The sequence below is a fragment of the Chionomys nivalis genome, chromosome 10 (genome assembly GCF_950005125.1).
Source record: "Chionomys nivalis chromosome 10, mChiNiv1.1, whole genome shotgun sequence".
Classification (NCBI taxonomy): domain Eukaryota; kingdom Metazoa; phylum Chordata; class Mammalia; order Rodentia; family Cricetidae; genus Chionomys; species Chionomys nivalis.
Genome location: NC_080095.1, coordinates 24,251,160 through 24,272,121, shown reverse-complemented (window position 1 = coordinate 24,272,121; position 20,962 = coordinate 24,251,160). Strand labels below are relative to the sequence as shown.

Sequence of the window (20,962 nt, the reverse complement as noted above, 5' to 3'; positions counted from 1 at the left end):
TCACAAGGTAGGTGTTGCTGTGAGAACTTCGTTGTTGAAAATGTTTGGCACCAGGATTCACTGGGGGCAGAGCTAGAGTTCTTTGGCTCTGCACAACTTTCTCACCCCATTCAACTTTTATTTTCTTAGATACAGGATTATCAATAATTATAACTTGCCCTATCTACATTCCAGCTTTGTTGTGAAGACCATGAAATGAAGGCTACACGAGACTGGAATTTGAACATTCTATGATACGCCAATACATAATGAATCAAATGCACAGGCAAATCATAGACATATTAATTAAATCACATTGCAATGAATCCTGACACTTCTCTGCTGAGATTGTTCATGTTGTTCTGCTGCTTTTCCCTGTTGAATACACTGTTGCGCCAAAGGGCCACCCAGGAGAGGTCCTAGTGTCCCTGGCTTACTTTGTTCCCTATGTGACAGTGCACATAAAACCACCACAGGTCTTGCACTCAAAGTACTTGTGAAGTTGGGCGTCTTGCTTCACTAACCCAAATAGCAAGTATTTTAAGGCTGCATAGACTTGAGAGTCTTGTGATCCTGGTATTCTCTTTTGGTGAAGTCATGGCTCTCTCTAACAGAGACCTTACCTAATCGAGCACAGTCATCTCTGCTTGAACAAGCCCAAAGCCTGTGAGAGGAGAGGCCACGTCTCTATCCAGATAGCGCTATCTGGCCTACTGTAGGAGCTTCTTTACCCTAGCCGTCTTTCTTATCTTTATCGTTTAGAAGACTATAAGGCTAATGGGGTTTATTTTAACCTATCCTTAGACTATGCTTATGGTGGTGATTTGAATCAGACCAATAACTTCAAGTCTGGTCTCTCTACTTCCTTGGTTAGGCTTCCTATTGCCTGTTCTTTACCCCAAACCCAGAGTCACCTTCCAAACATGTTGATTATGCCATGTTCTGTCCCTCCTCCAAACCATCTAGCTTCTTGTCACTCTTAACAATTAGATTCTTCCTTGACTCACAAGACTCTGATCTGGCTGTGGCAAGCTTCTCTACTTTCATCGTTGCTTCTCCATGTGACTGCTCTGCGTGTCTGCATCAGCCTTGCTGTGGTTTTACAAAGGCTTTGTGTTTATACGACACCCCTTGTCTCAGAGCCCCTCTAAATGGTCTCACCGTGGGGTTCCTTTAGGTCACAGTGTAAGTAACACATCTTTTAAAGAAATGAGTCTCTCTCTCTCTCTCTCTCTCTCTCTCTCTCTCTCTCTCTCTTTCTCTCTCTCTCTCTGTGTGTGTGTGTATGTCTGCGTGCATGCATTTAAGAGAGAGACAGAGAGACACAGAGTGAAAGAGACAGACAGGGAGACAGAGAAATACTAAGAGACAGTGAGAGACAAGGAGAGGCAGAGAGAGAGAGACAGAAAGAGATTCAGAGAATAACATTTGGGAGTTAGTTTTCTCCACCTTGATGCACAGGATCTCCTTTGATGTTTCTGTTGCTGCTCCATATGCTCCAGATGGCCCAAGATTTCTGGTGGGTTCTCCAGTCTCTATTTCCTATATTGTAGTGCCAGGCGACAGGACTGCAGCTGCCCGCCACTGCATCCAGATTCTTATGTGGGTTCTGGGGATGCAGTTTAAATGGTCAGACCTGTGCAGCCAGCGCTTTTACTTCCTGAGCCGCTCTCCTGGATACTCTTAAGGACCACACATTTTGAGATGCCTTCCTTTCTAATTTAATTCAGAACTTTCCACCATCTTCTCTCTGTTCCCTTGCCCAGATTCATGCTTCTTCGTGGCCAATGTGTGTCCTTTTCTGTAGAACAACACTGTCCACAGAACTTTCTCTGATAATGGAAATAGAAATACAATTCTATGCTGCCTCATACTGTAGCCATTACGACATAGGGTTACTAAGCACATTTGATGTGTCTAGCGAGGCTAAAGAATGTAATTTTAAATTTTTCTTAAATCTTAACTAATATACATAGCCACCTCCAACTATATAGTACCTAACCCAACTCTGGCGACGGCCTCCTTTACCGCTGTAACCAAGGGCCGAGAATGATGCCTGGTGCAGTTCTATGAAAAAAAGTAGCAGTGTGTGAGTGAGTGATTGGAACATTAGCGATGATTATACTCATCCTGGACTGTCACTTTCTCAGTAATTAGGCTGGTGCATTCTTGTCGCTAGCTCATCTCTCACCTACAAAATGACTTTTGTCATCGGCTTACTTTTCGAGGTGAGAATCGTGTGAGAACTGCGCACCTAGCCCAATGGGAATCATCAAATACAGACACATGTTAAGGGATTGATACTGTTCGTGGGAGGAGGGCGCGATGGCAGGTTTTGTTCTGGTGCTACTGGGGGAATAGGGGAAAGGCCTGAAAACTTTTCATTATATTTCCTGAGCACAATAGTCTTTCCGTTTAATTGTATATGCTTTTTTTGTACTCTCATGGGATCAAGCTGCGTATCTGTTTACATCATGCCTTTTACACAAGATTCAGTGAATGACGTGTGCTTGTGCATGCTTATTAAATTAGAGCCATGGTGATTTTATTCGGTCTTGTAGAAGGCTTTGAAATCGCAAGATACCGTCTGTTTATATAAGTATTGGAGCCAATTTCCTGGGGCTCGTGTCCTGGGGGAACTCTTGTGGCTTTATGGATGGCCATACTTGAGGGACAGCATAGATTTGCAGAGGTAACAGGGACATCCAAAGGTCGCTGAGCCATCTGGGCAGCTCTCCAAACAGACTTCACTTAAATCATCTGAGACAGTTGGGCATCTCTCCCGTTTTTAGAGGCCGCTGGGCACAGTGGCTCCCAACCTCTCTAACAGTTTTCATTGTTGAAAAATGCTCATTATTAAAAGGTTTGAGTTGAATTTAAATAAAGGTGAAAACACTTGTCACCAAAAGAAATGCATACATGTGACAAGAGGGGGGAGAGAGGAGAGAGGAGAGGAGAGGAGAGAGAGAGAGAGAGAGAGAGAGAGAGAGAGAGAGAGAGAGAGAGAGAGAGAGAGAGAGAGAGGCTCTTCTATTGTTGAGGATGTTGGAGGAGGCATTCCTTTCTTTTCTTCTTCAACAAAAGGCACAGGAGTATTGTCTATATGCTCCCTCTCTCCAGCCCTGGGTATTGGCCTGGGTACCCCCTTGCTCACCCCTCATCTCTCTAATAGTGCCTTTCCAAGGCAGATCCAAGGCCAGCTTGCTTGAGAGCCACTGATGTGCTTATTAATTTAAGAGAACGTTTCCGATCTCCCACACTGGCTGAGCTAGGATCTCTAGGTGGAAAACCATGTGCCCGCTCTTCAGCATCTGATTCAGAGCTCTTTCCTCTTCAGTTTATCCCACTTGATTAGTCATCCTCACCCCTCGGAGCAGTGTACCGTTCTCCGCATCCATCCTGGTCTACCTATCAGCTTTTGTTTACAGTGGAGAGTCAGGCAGATCTATGCCTCAATACCACCTGCCCTGGGAATCAGACACAGGCAGACGCAGGTGGTTAATAAACTCAGACTCAGGCTAGCAGAACTCAGTTAGGGGCCTGTTCTGTTGGCTGGCGTCTCTCAATCTGTAGCAGTGACCACTGTCCTTTACAGCGTCGGAAGTTCTTGATGTGGAAACAAAATAGAATCCTATTAAACTTTCATTGTCTCCGTTATTGCATGACAACCCCTTACTAGTGCTTTGATGTTTCTGTTTCCTGAGTGTCTTATTGCATTGCCTTGTTCTTTTTCGATGTAAATGAGACCTGCTCCCCATACACTTTAATGTAAAATAAAGCTGAATTTGAGGTTATCTGCTTTGGGCTGACTGTCTGCATCAGTGGTCTTTAGTGTGTAGAAATAGTGTTGACTTGGTGAGTCTTTCACCCTCTGTGTGCTGTTTTTTTCCCCGTTTGGCAGCTTGGTATATGAGTGTATGTATAACCGTTTTCTTCTACTTCTTCTGTTATCTCTGTGGAAGAAGGAATTCATTTTATATTTTAATCTTAAGAAAAGTCTTCCTTTTGTGGGGGTCTCTCAGTTATTTATGGGATAAAAATACCCTTTGACTGAAAACGTTATGCCAGATAACTTTCATCAGAGCTAGTTTTGAATATTTACGGGGCTACCTAGTATTTTCTATGAAATAGAGACAATTTTAATATAGAGTTTAATGTCATCATAAACAAGACACTTAAAGATGAGTTTAAATCAGTGTATAAGTGGATATCGGGATTATACAGCAATTAGGTGATTTTTGAAGACACCTGCTTGCTTTGCAATTGGACATTTGTTGGTACAGGATAAACATTGTTCACAGCTATTCATAGATGCAAAAAAGTGCTTTGCTCTAAACAACCCAGACCGACGTGAGGAGGGTAGACTGTGGGAAACTGCAAGCGATTTCTCATGGTAACAAAGATACTGGATGGGGTTCTATGGGAAGGTTTGGATACAGTTGTGTAGGGACATATGAATGCCAAAAACCATTTAAAAACCAGCGTGATCATTTTCATAATATGTGACTTAAGATTTGCATTTATAACGAAACAAGAAGTTATACATTTTGTGAAGCTGGCTTGCTTGCCTCTCTTAAGTTTTAATATATTCTAGTTGGCTTAAAAATCTGCTTTCTTATGTCAACCGTTAACATGTTTATGTGCCCTGGGCCCACAGGAGGCTCTCTTTTCTTTCTTTCTTTTATAGATATGAGCATCTTGGGAATAGAGATCACACCTAAGTTCAACTCTGACAAAGCCAGTATATTCTGGTTTTATACCTTTTCCACGTGGCTGTGCTCTAGATGTTTTTACAGTGACACACGATGGTAGCGTTTGTATGCAAGGAGCAGTTCTGTGGTTTTGTCTCAGTGAATTTCTATCAGCTCTGGGGCTCGAATGTGGCTTAGTTTGCAGAGTGTTTCCCTTACAAGCACAAAGCCCTGGGTTTGATCACCAACATTCCATAAACTGGATGTAGAGGTACATGCCTGTACCAGCTCTGAGAGGTGGAGGCAGGAGGATCAGGAATTCAAGGTCACCCTGGCTCTATAGAAAGTTTAAAGCTAGTCAGGGGCACGTGAGACACCATCTTAAAAAAGGAGGGAAGAAAGTCAGCAGTGTCCTCGCTTAGTTGGGACTTTCTCGTTAAGCTCTTTCGTGGTTCTAAGTAAGGCAGCAAGTATGTGCTCATATCTAGAAATTAATTTGTATCTAATCAGACAATTTTGGTTTCAGTGGGCTCCTCCAGGAAAGAAGGCGTCCCAGCTCATGTGAACCTCTCTGCGTCCGCCATGCTAATGATTGCAATGCAGTACACATCTAATCCAGGTAAGCAGAAGCCGGCAGCTTAAGCAGCTCCAAAGCTATCGTGAGCAGACATCCTGCAGACAAAATAGATTCTTTCATGTGGGAGCTCTTCTAGGCAGAAGAGACAACTGATGTGTTAAATCAGATTTCTGAGTGTAAATGAATGTATCTATTGCTAGTAGTAGTGGTTTGGTTTGCTAGGGAACATTTTAGGATATTTGAGGATGAAGTTTTAGATGCCTGGAAATTGATGACTATAGAGAAAAAAGTTTAATTAAAAATACAGAGTTAGGTGGTGGTGGTGGCACACACCTTTAATCCCAGCCCTCAGGAGGCAGAGGCAGGAGGATCTCTGTGAGTTCAAGGCCAGCCTGGTCTACAGAGTGAGATTTAGGATAGCCAGGGCTACACAACACAGTGAAACCCTATCTCAAAAAACCATATATATATTTGGAGAGAGAGAGAAGGCTGGTGTCATGGCTCATGTCTATATTCTTAGCACTTGGGAAGATGAAGCTAGAGAATTATCATTAGTTTTGACTAGCCTGGGCTGTAAAGTGAGATCTTGTCTTCACACACACACACACGCACACACACACACACACACACTGTATATTACATGTATTATTGTTATTGATTGGCTCACATGCATATATGCACGTGTATTGTATATATTTACTGCACTTTAACCACTAATGATAACTAAATTGATAATTCGGGTAAATTTGCTTTGCTAATGCCACAGAAACATTTCTGAACATAAATCTTTTTTTTTAACCAAGTTTCAGGTTTTTCACAAGATAAATTGATGAAATGGGATGTGTGATTTAAAAGGTTTGAAAAATTTTGGTTTTTTCGATGTGTGAGAGAAAACCATTTTTCATGATGGCTTGTCACTTAGTGTTATCTGGAAAACAGTAACTGCGTTGAGTTGCTAAAGAATGGCAGCCCACTTTTGCCTTTGTGTGTTAGAGCATTTGTGGTGTTCAGTGGGTTTGCCCATGTTGTACCCTGTTTGTCTGTGTGTGTCAGGGTAACTGACGATTTACCTAAAAGGCAGCTCACTGTGGAAGTACTGTGTTAAGTATGAACTCTGTTTTTTATTTTCATGTAATGTTTGTTTGGCAAATGAGAAGTTTTATAACATTGTTTTTAGTCTATAAGTGTCATAATAATAGAGTTTCTTATTTGAAAACTTTTATTTAAAAAATAAACATAATATTTTATTAATTTATTGAGAATTTTATACACTGTATTTTGTTCATACTTTCTAATACACCTGAGTCATAGAGTGTGTGTAGTTTTGTTGTTTTGTTATTTGAGATAGAGGCTTGCTATATTGCCTAGGCTGACTTCCTGGGTAAATCAATTTTCCGTCTTCAGTCTCCCAAGTCCCTGGATTCCAGGCAGATGTTGACTTTTCTTCTCTGTTTTAGTCCACTTGGGCTTAAGACAACAAAAACTGAAAGTTCTGGAAGCCAGGAAGTCTAAGCTCATGGGCCTAGCAGATTCACTCTCTGGCAAAGGCTTACTCCCAGATGCAAGGATGGCTATGCTTGTGCTGTCTCCTTTCTCAGAGGAAGGAGGAACGGTTCTCTGGTGCTTCCATTACAAAGACACCGGTCATATTTGTGAGGATGCTATCCTCAGGACCTCAATGCCTCCTGAAGAGTCTGTCTCCTAAAATTACCATGCTGGGCCCAGGATCTAACATGGGTTTTTGGGGACACAGATATTTGATTTATCAGCTTTCTATCCCCTCTCCCTAATTTCACATCATTTTCACACCTGAAATATACCAATTCCATCTTGACAACCCTACAAGTGTTAATTCATTCCATTATCAACTCAAAACTCTGAGGCCCAGCAGCTCATATAAACACCATCCACATCTGTAACTGTCAGACTTGAGGTATCCTAGCATGATGTGCTCTTTGGCTGTGAGTGTATGAAAGCAAATGTGTTATGTGCTTCTAAAATGTAACTGTGAGGGCTGGGGCTGCAGCTCAGTGGTAGAATTCTTGCTTAGCATAGGGGCAGCTGAGGGTTAAATTCCTAAACACAGGCAGACAAATAAACAGTAAAATGCAATGGTAGGCCAGCTAAAGAGTAGACATTCCCACCCCAAAGGGAGAAGGGGTGCGTCTGAAACTCAACATCAAATCTTAGCCTTGTAAATAATCTTCTTTGACTTGATGCCCTTCTTTCTAGACCTACGATGGTGACGGTCCCGTCTCTGTTGCCTTGCTGTATAAGGGTTTAGCCCCAGAGCGTCTGGTGGTCCTGCCTCCATAGCTTTAGGCAGTCCGGCCTCCAGCAGTCCCTTAGAAATTACCTTAGTGGGGCTTCCTAAGGTGATTGTCCCTGTGTCTACCTTAGCTCCACCCCCACCTTCTGGGGTTCAGTGCCTTTGACTTTTCAGGGTTTCCTGAACTTTAAGTGGTAGTAACCACACACCCACAACTTCGTTGGGTGTGGTGTATGCTACTCTGGGCCCCAAAGAGCTTCATTTTGGCAGCTAAAGAATAAGGCATCAGAGTGCAGGAACGAAGTATGGGCCACAGTGTGAGTACCCCAACTTGCTGGTGGCCCCTTGAAGCCATGCCCTTTGTCCCCTAGGTGTCTGATGGGAGGAGCAGCTATGATGAGTTCTAAGTTGTCTTTGGGGGTCTTGGACCACATGTGAGGGTTGAGTAACGTTGTTTCCTAGCTCCCTGATCATACAGACACCTGGTGCTCTTTCTCCCCACAGGCCTTCTCATTCTTTCAATACAAACAGTCTGAGGGGTTTTCAAACTTTCAGTTGGTTTCTTCTTTGATGAACTGTTCTGATTGAAGCCATTTCTTTCTTCTGGAATTTTACTATAAATACTCAGAAAACAGTAACAGAAACAGAAACAAATCCCCAGACCAGGCCACTCGTTCAGCACTTCCCTGGGATTTCCTCAGCCAGCTTCTTCTCTCACAAACTCTACCTTCCTGCAGCCCATGAAGATGTGAACACAGTGTGACCAAGTTCTCTGTCACTTTACAACAAGGGTGGCCTTCCCTCCAGTTTGAAATCGCGTGTTTCCCCTTTCTGCCTGACATCTCAGCAGGGGTGTCAATAGAGACATTAGAGACATCTATTGTTTTTTTTTTTTTTTTTTTTTTTTGCCAACATTCAGTTCGGCACACTTTCAGAAGAGTGAGGCTTCCCCTGATCTCTTCCTAAGCCTTCACACAGTTGTCGTTAAAGGTCTGGGTCTGTTCATAGGAATGGTGGCTTTTCTGGACCACACCGTACAAGTCTCTACAATTACCTAATGTCAAAGTGGCTTCTACGTTTCTAGGCATTTGTTCCCATGGCACTCCTCCACCTCTCAGACCAGTTCTCTGCTTCAGTCTGTGTGGGGTACATCAGTTACTTGTCCCTTTGCTGTGGCAGAACATCCAACAGAAGCAGCTCAAGGCAGGAAGGGTTGGTTTTGTCTTGTAGTGTGAGGGTTGCTGACTACCCTGGCAGGGAAGACATGGTGGCAGGAATGCTACGTAGAGGCTGTGCTGCATCCACAGTCGGGAAGCAGAGAGAGAGAGGCAAATGCTGGAGTTCCTATCGCTTTCTCCTCCTTTTTCAGCATAAGAGCCCATCCCACGAAATGGGGCCTCCCATCATCGTCTCTCCTTAGTTGAACATCTCTGGCAACATCCTCAGAGACACAGGAGTGTATCTCCTAGGGAATCCTGACTCACATTCAGGTGTTAGTCAAGATTAGCTGTGTCAGGGATGCTTTAGCAAATACTGCAACATGAGTGACTTGTCTATATTAAATGTTCATTTCTCACAGTATAGAGTCTGGGAACTTCATGCTCAAGGTTGTCCATAGATTCGCTAGAGTGGTAGAGGCCCATTTCCTGGTTCATAGATGAATTTATTTGTTCTGTCTTTGCATAGCAGAAAAGCAAGAATTTTTTGAGGCCTTTAAAAAAATAAGGGCACTGGGGTTGGGGGATGGAGAAATAGCTCAGCAGTTGAGTGCATATGGATCTTCCAGAGGACCCAAGTTTAATTCCCGGCACTCACGCTGGGCACCTCAGCTCCAGGGTATCTGGCTCCCTCTTTTGTCCTCTGTAAGTACTGCACTCACATGAACAAATGATAACACTAACACTACTAATAAAATATTAAAAAAACAAGGGCTCTAACTCCACTCATGGGGCCTCTCCCTTCATGCCATAAACACATCCTAAAGCCCCACCTCCCAGTGATGTCACTCTGGGGGTTAGAATTTAACATGTGGCTTTGAGGGGTGTATTCTGTCTACAGCATCCCCAAGTGTAATATCTCTGTGATTATTATATGAATTTAATTAAAACATTTCTTTTTAGGCCAAGCTATAAACTCATATCTTACTCTGTTTACCTTAAAATGCCATAAAAGTACAACTCATATTTATTACATTATATGTTCTGAGAAGATTCTTTATTTGGACACTAGTGAATTTAACTCTAGTCATGAGGAGTGGTTCCTGATGGGCAGAAATAGGGCAGAGAGGACATTTGGAGGTTAGTTATATGATGATCTGTTCCTGCACCCGGATCTGGGCCTTCATCCCACAGAAGAACTAACATCTGAATAGTGGGGAGGAAGGAAGTCTTTATTTGGTGGCCTCATAATGAAGAAGAGGGGAGACTGTGCTCACAAACAGCTTCTTAACCCCAGGAGAGTGGGGTTCCAGATATGGGACAGCAGTAATGATGAACGGAAATGGGGTCACAAGGGAGGTATATTCTCATCTTTCTGGGATGAGGCAGACCTTCCAGAATCTTCTCTTTCATTTCTTTTTACATTTTTCATGGTCTGGTGGTTCCATTCACAGGGTCTGATTGATGTCTTTAGCTTTGATGGGAGGAAAAGAGACTAGGCAAGTGCAGGCCAAGTTAAATAACCAGGCATTGTATTCTGGACACAAGTTTCTCCAGTGATCAATATTTTCATATATGGACTCTGACCTAAAGATTAAGACAACAGAGGAGATAGACACCATAAAGACAGACACCACGCCTCTTCCTCTCTCCCCAGTCACCCAGTAGACACCAACAGCCCCAAGGGAAGAGTCAGCGTTTTAGCCAAACTGGCCTTCAAGACTCTGAAAAGTGCTGTCATCTCCAGTAAAACAAAACAAAACAAAAACAAAAACAACCAAGCAAGTGAGAAGCCAGCCTTCTTGACGGGGTAGCCTCTAAATGAGAGATGTTTAAGTAAACCATAGGCCCAGGAAGTTACTGGGTTTACTTCATTTCCCCCTCAGTATCCCCATTGGAGAGATTTGTGATGATGTGACTGTCTAATACCTGAGCTGGCTCCGGGGGGCTTACAAGGGCTTCTCTAAGGGCTGAGTTTTCCCGAGCTCATTTGCAAATGATGTCAGTGCAGCCCTGAACAAGCTTTTCTGCCTTGAGGCCAAGTTTTCTCACCTGTAAAATGGGACAATTTTTCCTGTTATTCTTAAAATATTGTTAAGATTAACAAGTTCAAAATAGGCGTGCACATACTCGGTTGGTTCTGGTGCTCTGACTGGCACACTGTAAGTGCTGTAAATAATGCAATCTACCACAACTAACTGGGCATTTTCTTCTTGGACTTGGGTTGATGAAAAGCTACCGTGATCATACAAAATCGCCTCTGTTATTTTCAAATATGTTCATGGGGTAATGTTTATAGCCAATTAACTATTTCATGTTGGGGATTACGTTTCTGACTCAAGACTAGTCATGTGGGAAACAGTTAAGAGGTGAGGTGGTACCCACTCAGGTCACTTTGGGATCAGATGCATGCTGGTGTGTTCAAACTTCTGACAGTTTGACCCGATGACGTTGTTGCCATCCAGAGTTCACATAGAACTGCTGTACTCAGCTTACAAAACAAACAGGATAGCGCCACTATTAAAACTAGTCATGAAATGTTTATCATGTAAGTGTTATCATTCTACTGTTGAAATTTTGGTAGAATGGGACAAGGGTGGAGAAGCATCTACTGACGGATTGGTTTTCGTAGCTGGTCGTGTATCACGAATAGAGGTCAGGCACTGGAGAGATGGGTCGGTGGCTAAGAGCACAACACTGCTCTTCCAGAGGAGTCCAGCTCAGTGTTTAGTCACCACTGGTTCATAGTTTCCTGTAACTCCAGCTCCATGGGGGATCTAATGATTCTGATCTCCATTGGTGTGCACATGCACGCGCGCGCGCACACACACACACACACATGCAATCCTCCACATATGTAGGCTTAATTAAAAATAAAATACATCTTAAAGAAGAGAAGGGCACTTGCTTAAGCAGCTAGCATTTCCTGAGTGACTCCCGTGTGCAGGGATTTCTGCTAGGTATTGTGGGAATGACACGTAAATGTAAGGGGCAGTGCGTGTTGTGGGACTGTGTTTTGGAAGGGGGGCATAATCCCACGAAACATTACCCATGGGGGGTCACCAGGTGTGGTGGCGCACACCTGAGTCCCAGCATTAGGAAAACAGGATCACAACACGTATGAGAGCACCTGCTACGTGGTGAGACATCCTTCACACAACAAATAACAGTAATAAGCAGAGTGGTGTGTGCAAAGCATACTATAGGCCGTTATTTCATCAGACGAAGAGAACTCTGGGAACTGAAATAATCAGGGACGGCTTCGTGCTTCTGGAGCAGAGAAATTATAGACCAAGTTCTGCTCGGTAGAGTAAATGGGGCATTTTGGAAGGGAAGCTGAACAGAGACACTCTTGAGGTCTGTTCACAGGACGGTCAGTGGGATATTCTGAACAGGGCTCGTGTTATCCACCCTGCAGAAGATCAGGTGCTGTGTAAGACCAAGTGTCCTGTGACACTTGAGCACTCAGTGTTGGCAGAAGGACAAAGGCTACTCAACGATCATCCAGGAAACCCTGCCTCGCCAGGAAGGATGGATATGCCTTCACCTCGTGAAGCTCATATAGTTGGAAGGGAGGAAGAACAACGAATCAAACAATTAGAAATAAAGTATCCAGTTTTAGTTGTGACGTGTCCGTCAGTTTCTCTTGTCATAGGACTACGAAGGGAGCCTTGAAATTTATTGTGGATAGCAAGGAGGCCTCTCTGAGAGGACTTAACCTCACTATGAGGACTTAAAAATGAGTACCGTCTGAGTCAAGGGAGAGGCTAGGGGTTCAGGCAGAGGAACCTTGTGTCTCAAGAGGTAGCCTGGCAGGTTAGTGAGATGGGCAGACTGGTGAGGCCGGGACTGTGGGTAAGGGCTGCCTGCCTGGTGTGAAATGAGACTGGAGAATTTGCAAGGGATTGTGGACTCTGCTAGGCAGGAGATCCTCTGTGCGTGCGTGCGTGCGTGCGTGTGTATACAAGCACAGAAACTTTGGTTACAGTACAAAATTGATTATTGGATGTAGATTGATAGGGAAATCACTGCATTTGTTGAGGCATGGCAAAGGCAAGGGCAGTTGAGACTAGAAGTGTGTGTCCACTGAGAGCTCTTCAGGAAGCACCGTGTACAGGACTTGGTGTCTGGCTTGCACTGACTGAGCACAGTGACAGTTAATGACAAAGGAAGCACTGTAGGAAGGTCAGGCTTTGGGGTGTGTTAGTTACTGTCCTTGCTGCCAGGACACAGTACCCGACAAAAGCAACTCAGGAAAGGAAGGGTTTGTTTCGGGTCACAGTTTGAGGAGACCCAGATCGTCATCTCAAGATAGATGATCACATTTTGTTTACAATCAGGAACCAGAGACAGATGAAAACTGGTACCCAGCTCATTTTCTTTTAGCCATGAAACAATGCCTCCTGCATTCAGGGTGGTGCTGCCTTTTCCACTGAACCTCTCCAGAAATGTCCTTACAGACATTCTCAGAGGTGTGTCTCCCAGGCGATTATAAAGTCAGTCAAGTTGATAGTAGAGATGAACCGTCACAGGAGGGAAAATGAGAGATTTTCTTGGGACATGCTTTATTTCAAGGTGCCTTTGAGACACCAGGCAGGAAATGGTAATCAGGTGGTGGGGGAGGTCCTTCTGTCTATGTGTTGCTTTTATTGGTTAATGAATAAAGAAACTGGCTTGGCCTGCTAGGGTAGATAGGCGGGGAAAACTAAACTGAATGCTGGGAGAAAGGAAGTGGAGTCAAGGAGAAGCCATGGAGCTGCTGCCAGAGACAGACACACTGAAACTTTGCTGGTAGGCCGCAACCTCGTGGTAATGCACAGATTACTAGAAATGGGTTAAATTAAGATATAATTCTTATATCAGAAGCTAGAGCTAATGGGCCAAGCAGTGATTTAAATAATATAGTTTCTGTATATATTTCAGGTCTAAGCTGCCGGGCAGCTGGGAGACAAACAAATGGCCCCCTTACAGCAATTAGGTGTTGTTGTAGGTATGGCACTCAGAATAGAGCTCTGTACTGGTGCTGATAAACTTTGAACCCACATCAGTGATCTTCACCAAACAGCATGTAGGCGGTTACTACCACTGCAGAAGTGAGGGTGTCAGATTGCTTAGGGGAGAATGTAGACTCAAGGATATGTGGGTGCTATAACCAGGCCCAGGAAATCTGAAAAACGGTAGGTCAGTAGGGAAGGATGGCTTTGCCCAGGAGGTGCAGAGGTTGTTTGTGTAGCTGATCATGGAATGGGTACTTTAAACTAGAAGCTCACTTGTGGTTTGCTTAATGGGAGGTCTTAACTATAACCCATAATACCAGGAGCTGAGGCAGCGTCCTGTTTCTCCAAGACTCCCCTCGTGTCCGCACAGTGGCCACCACAGTGGAGGTTATACCCTCACAAGCCATGTCTGAAGCAGGCCAGTGCAAGTCATTAGAGACTGTGTCTTCAGGGAGAGACATGTGGTTGAGGCCATTGTGGGCTTCCACAGTGAGTTCCCGGTCAGCCTGAGCTTTAGTGTGAGATCCCATGTTTTAGGCCAGCTGGCGCTATATAGTGTGAGACCCTGTCTCAAAACAGAAAGGAAAGGCGTGGAGAGTTTGAAAAGGTCAGAGAGAAAAAAGCACACCTTAGCACCTCCCCAGCAGATTCTGCCATCAGACATGTTCCATCGCCACTTCTAGCTCCAGCAGAGGCTGAGAAAGGCTGTGTATTGGCAGTTATCTAGGATGAAAGGCCACTTTGGTCAGCAATGGAACAACAGTGGTGTCCACCACAGGTGACAGAAATAAAAGGGTCACATGGTGTCATGAAGCCACAAGAAGAGAGATTTAAAAAGTAGAGAGACGTGCCAAACGCCTCTGAAGAGTCAAGGAAATTCAGATGAAGCACGTCCACAGGGTTTGAGTGTGGTCACCAGTGCATAAACGTCAGTGTTAGGACGGAGCTGGAAGGTAGTTTATAGAAAGAGCCAAACCGTAATCTATCCAGGATGAACGTTGTCCTTTGCAAGCGAACACAAGCAAATCAGAGAAGCTTGCTGCTGTGTAGCTTTAACTGGTGCCCTGTAGAAGACCCTATTGCAAAGATGCCACATACTTGGGTGACAGGAAATGGAGAGATCAAGTTGATACCTTGAGGCTTCCTGTATGGCTAGTCTTTATAGAACCAGAAGATACTGTTATAGGCTTCTGGGGTTAAAATAATCAACACTTTTCCCCTGCTGTAAACCCAGTGAACTACAGTAATGGAAAAGTCATGGCCATGACCGCAGCAGCGGCACAGATGTTAGTGAGGTAACCCACTGCTTTTAGACTGAATTTAAGGCCCAGGACATAGGAGGAAATGCTTGCTCGGCCCCACAAATCAGCTAATAATAAATGGTTAAGGAACTCCCAGGACCCAGGCATGAACTTACTGCTATTATTTTGCTAAATGGACATAATGTCATACTGCCCTATAAATTTGTATTTCTTTTTTAAAAGATTTTATTTATTATGTGTACAGTTTTCTGTTTGCATGTTTGCTTGCACACCAGAAGAGGGCATCAGATCTCACCACAGATGTTTGTGAGCCACCATGTGGTTGCTGGGAATTGAACTCAGGACCTCTGGAAGAACAGTCAATGCTCTTAACCTCTGAGTCATCTCTCCAGCCCTAAATATGTATTTCTATACCTATAGGTCATAACAGCTCTTAGACATCAGATTTTTCTTTCTTTCTTTGTGGAGTGGATGGTGGGTAATGTAGATACTTATAACTGGTCAAAGAGCAGAGAACGAGCATCAGTGGAAAGCTCAGCCACAAGAGGAACATCTGTATCCTCCTCCCTCCCAAGGCTCAGGGCCCATCATGGAGGAGGGACGGGAAGGAGTGTAATAGGTCGGGAGGATTGGATTGAAGTTGTCTTCTGGACATGCTAGGACTACTGCATCCATCAGCTCACAGAAACTCAAGCCAGCTGTGCTGGGGAGATAGATCAGTAGTTAAGACATCTGCTTTTGCAGGGGACCCAGGTTTGGTTTTCTCTGCATCCAAATGATGGATCACAAACACCTCCAGTTCCAGAGTCTCTGGCCTCCTTGTCTGGCTTCTGTGGGTATCTCACATATACATGGTTTACACACGAGAGAGAGAGAGAGAGAGAGAGAGAGAGAGAGAGAGAGAGAGAGAGAGAGAGAGAGAGAGAATAGAGGGGTGAGGAGCACATAACTGAGGAGCAGTTGACCACTGATGGCTTCTAGTAAGGAAGAGTCAGCTTTCTTTAAGGTTGATCATGCTTTCCTGGATCGCCCCACACCCTTGAGTACATAGACAGCAAAATGGACTTGCAGGACTATTCTGAAAGAAAGAGAGGCTATGAAGTTGGGAGGGGATGGGAAATGAGGCGTGGATCTGGGCAGAGTTAGGGGGAAATTAGGAGGTGAATATGATCAAAATAGATTCTATGAAATTCTCAAAGGATTAATGGAAACATTTTACTTAAAACAAATGAAAAACCAAAATACAAATCTCCTATAACGTTATGGGACTTAGCTCTACCCAGCAGAATCTGCCGGGTGCTTTTGAGGTATACTTTTGTCTCTATGATGAGAGGATAGGATTGCTGGCCAAGTGGTGAAATTGCTGTTTTAGTCCAATTCAAGTGTCGCTTGGTATCTTTTCAACCTTAGGCGGATAGGAATGTCGGCCCCAGTTTCTAACTGCAGCCTGGTGTTTGTGAGGTAACATGGGTGGAGCGCTCAGTGCAACACTGGCGAAAAACGAGCTCACGCAAAACTGCGAGCTTGGATATGACCTCATCTGGAGAGGCTTTCCCCTCCCACGCTCTTCTTGGCCGCATCAGTCCAGTTTATATTACATAAGTATAATTGTTTAAAAGCGTTCTAGTACTTCCTTTGTTAGTGCGATTTGCAAAATACTTTTGAATGGCTTTGGAATAAAGCCCGATAAAGCTAGGTGCTGCTATGGTTTCTAAAAGTGTGATAAAAACTTTCTAATTTAATGATTAAAATGAAAACAAATACTGAAGTGATTTTTTTATATTGCCAAGTATAATTTTTTGGTATTTACATCTCACTATAAATGATATTTTTTCCTTACAGTGTATCATTGTCAATTATTGGAATGCCTCATGAAATATAAGCAAGAAGTCTGGAAAGTAAGTTTGGCTCACTGACTCATATTCACTAACTGGATTTATAGAAATTGTAACAATTGCTTATTATAATTTATTTTGATCAAATTTGTACCTGTCTTATTATTTTGATGTGATAAACATGTACTTTATTTTTTTTTTTGCTGGTAAAATTATCACTCAGAACAGAACTGAAACTTTAAGAACAGAGTGTCCTGACAGAATAGTTGAATGTATCTTAGTCATTGAATTAGGCAAATATTATATTGCGTGATAAGTGGGATTTTAATTCGAAATTGTGTTAGAATTTGTCTTTTTTTTTCAAATAGCAGATATGAATTGTTAAGAAATGTGATTAGGGAAACATTGTTTTAAACTCAGTGTTTGGTATGTGGGCATACGCTGCTGTAAAAATCTTTCTTGGATTTGAATCTCATTAGGGGATTAATGGGCAGTGAACTTTTGAACTCGCCTTGGGGGCATCGTTTGCAGGACATATAAACAGACACTTGAATAAATGATGACAATGATGTGCTGACATAATTTAATCCGTGAAATCCACCTGGATGATGAGGCCCGGAGAAATGGCTCCCCTAAGCTCCCCCTTAGAATGTCTGCTGCCCAGGTGGTACTGGGTGCACGGCCTCTATTTTTCTTTGCTGCTGCTGACTCAGAATGCGCTCCTCCCTCCTGCAGGACCTTTTGTATGTGATTGCATACGGGCCTTCACAGGTGAAACCCCCAGCGGTGCAGATGCTTTTCCACTACTGGCCCAACCTAAAGCCTCCTGGGGCAATAAGCGAGTACAGGGGGCTGCAGTACACAGGTAAGAAGAGCGCTCCGTGGCGGCCTGTGCTCATCTCTCCCGGGCCACCTGTGCCTTGCCCTATGTTAAAAAGACCATACATGTTAGACATGGTCAAGAGTCCTTTCTGACACGGAGTTTAATGAGAAGTCGATTAGCCAGGTGCGGTAGCCCAGGCTCTTGAGGAGGCTGAGGCAGGAACATCAGTCAAACCTGGGAATTTTGGGACCATGCGACACAAGATCCCATCTCTATATAATCAGAGCTGAGTGTGGTGGTGTAAGCATATGGTTATCCCAGCCCTGGGAGGTGGAGGAAGGAGGATCAGAAGTTCGAAGTCAGTCTTGACTACATACCAGGTTTGAAGTTATCAGGAACTACAGGAAAACGTGTTTCAAAACAAAACAACCCGTAGATAAACAAGCAAAAAAAAAAAATCCTTAATCATGCCAATTAAAATATTTATGACATCCTAGCAGATTGCCTAAGGCCTATCCCAGTTGCTGTCCAAAGGGCCTGCATCTTGCCCACTGCTAAGATTAATTACATCAAAACCAGAAGTGACGGGAGCATGTCTGCAGATTTGCTATCATTTAGCAGAAACCCCAGATGCCTGATTCTGTTCTTGTAAGAGTGTTGGGCACATTTCCAGTGTTACTGGAAGAGTTTCCTTATGACAATGAAACAGTAACGTTAAGTGCAATGACATAGTCAGGCATGGTGACCCACTCCTATGCCTTAGCATCCTGCAGTCAGAAGTGAAAAATCTCTGGAGCTCAAGGCCAGCCTGAGCCACTTAATCAATTTTTTAAAAGTCAGCCTGAGCTATATGAAATCCTTCTTTAAATATATAGTGACGGTATTTACCAAAAAACTTGCAGAAAAGAAAAAGACAGGAAGAAAGACTGAGTGACACAAGGTTTGAGGTTGCTGCTTATATATCATAAAGTATAAGAAAATCCCAGTGGCTGATGGAGTTTCTGATGTCCACACCCATCTCCCCTCAACGGTATCATACATACGCTTTACACCGTGAAAGGCGCATCCCAAGTGCTATACACTAGGATAACAAGTAGCAGCAATGTTAATGAAGGGAAGTAGACAGAATTCTCTGAAGTTGAAAGTCTCTTTGTTGGTATTTTGCATTGTTGATCGTAGAGAGTGCTTCATTTGCTAAACGAACAATTTGAATGTGAAAAACTGGCAAATAGAGTAAATAGAGTACCTCAATAGAGTAAAAAGTGAAACGCTGAAATAGTTGATACTGCCCCTTTTGTGTAGGGTTCCTGATATAAGCGTCAAAGCCCTCTGGTGTTTAAATGGGTGACTAATACCAGTGAGATTTACTTGTATGATAAATATTGATGAGATAACTGTGTCTCAGGTACTGTATTTTTGTTGTTGATATGGGAACCAACACAAAAGCAGACCTCATTAACTGAATACAACCTAGATAGAGAAATTCATTTTATTCAGCAAATATTTGTGGGGTATCTAGATATGGAAATTCATTTTATTCAGCAATATTTATGGGGTGTTTGCTGTTGACTAGGAATTTCTCTGTGTACCCATAACGAAAACAAAACAGCTTATAGTCATTAGCATCTTAGAGTTTCCATACTAGTTGTGGGGGAAATATCTAGAGACTGATTGCCTTCTAGGGCTATTAGCACTCAGGTAGAAGGAAGAGATCTTTGGGAATCATGGGCAGGATCCTAGCTCATCTGGGGGATGAGGCGAGTCTGGGGGAGAGGTTTCTTAAGAGCGATTCTCCCGTGAGTGAAGCTTTAGCTGGTAGCTGAGGCAGTGACAAGTACCTAACAAGACATGAGGAAACCATGAGTGCATAGACTGAGAGTTTAAGGTAGAAGGAACTTCGGGGCTTGTGAGGTGGACACAACAGACAGCCTGCTGGTGTTTAGGAACTGGAAAATTACGATGCAGATAGACAGTGGAATGAGCAGGCCAGTGGAAGGCTGGCTATGCCTGTGAAGGAGTTGGGGCTGCTTTCCAACAGCAAAGGGGTTCCCGAGACTCACCGGCCAGAGCATTCCACGATCCCAAATGCTGACAGTTGTGTCCACTTATGGGATAGCCAAAGCCTCTGGCAAGGACCAATCAACACATACTGTAAAACTGGTCCAGCGTCTGCATGCTAAGATCAGAACAATGCTTTCTTGCTCTTGTGGACTGATGGAGAGGTAGTTGACTGGGGACGCCACTCACCAGTCTGTCCTTGTAGTCATGTGTCTGGCTTCCCTTTGTTCACTGCTGAGTCCCAGGTGCCACTTATAACCAGGCAGCATCCTCACTGACCGTGAGGGAGGTGAAAGTCATGGGAGAAGTCATCACTGAGGTCTCTGTAGTGCTGTGCATTTGGCAGCAGCTGCCTGCTGGATGTTGCTCTTGGAGCTTTGTATCTTGACCCTTCCCCCTTCCACACCAGTTCTACTGGTGTTATTATTCCTATCTTGTTTGGACAGCTATATTGTTGAGGTGTAGCTTCCCTGACATTTCTAGAGACAATCTGACAGCAGATGTTGAGTCCTCTTGCTCTTACAAGCTTACATCTCCCTTTTCGGAGACATTCCTTGAGCACTATGTGCAGGAGTTGTGTTATAGATGTACTGGTTGAGACACCTCACGATCGGTTGTTCTCTGTACTGTGACAAATTCTGTGATCGGACTGTTGAAAAGAGAAGTTTCTTTGACAACTAAGCACTGCACTTACCAGGCAGAGGTTCCCTAACCTATGTTTACTTTTAGTGCGCGTGTGTGGTGTGCATGCGAGTGCTGGGTTTGCATGTATGGAGGCCAACGATTAATGTCAGATGTCCTCTTCTCTCACTCTTTATTGTCTAAAATGAGTTTTTTCATGGAACCTGGATGCCACTGGTAGATCGACTGGCCAGCAATCCTGTCATCTCTCTCTTTCTACCTCTCAGTGCCAGGGTCACAGACTCATGCAGCCACGCCTGACCTTTTATATGCATGCCGGGATCCAAACTCAACTCCTTAGGTGTATTCAGCAAACACTCTACTGAAGGAGCCACCACCTCCCCAGCTGTTTCCCACCTTTTATAAAGATTACCGGAGCTGGAGAGAGGGCTCAGCACATAAGAGCACTGACTGGTCTTCTGGAGGATCTGGGTTCAATTCCCAGCACCCACAGGAAGCTCACAACCACATGTAACTCCAGTTCCAGGGGATCCGGCCCTCTCTTCTGGCCTCTGTGGGCACCAGGAGCACATGTGGCGCATATCCAGACATTCAGGCAAACACCCATACAAATAAAATAAAACAGAAGAGAAACCATACAGTGATTGTCTTGTTACAGAACACTAGATAGTA

At 43.8% G+C, this 20,962-nt stretch overlaps 1 protein-coding gene across 12 annotated transcripts in view; it reads left to right on the top strand.

Annotated features, from left to right (window-relative positions):
* Positions 1 to 20,962, top strand: part of Unc79 (unc-79 homolog, NALCN channel complex subunit) — a 247,750-nt gene that overhangs the window by 55,964 nt on the left and 170,824 nt on the right. For all 12 annotated transcript variants that reach the window (XM_057782622.1, XM_057782619.1, XM_057782613.1 and 9 more), the window contains exons 5-7: positions 5,197 to 5,289; positions 16,775 to 16,830; positions 17,503 to 17,632. In XM_057782622.1, coding sequence (XP_057638605.1) covers positions 5,197 to 5,289; positions 16,775 to 16,830; positions 17,503 to 17,632 — 279 coding nt within the window. The remainder of the gene's footprint in view (positions 1 to 5,196; positions 5,290 to 16,774; positions 16,831 to 17,502; positions 17,633 to 20,962) is intronic.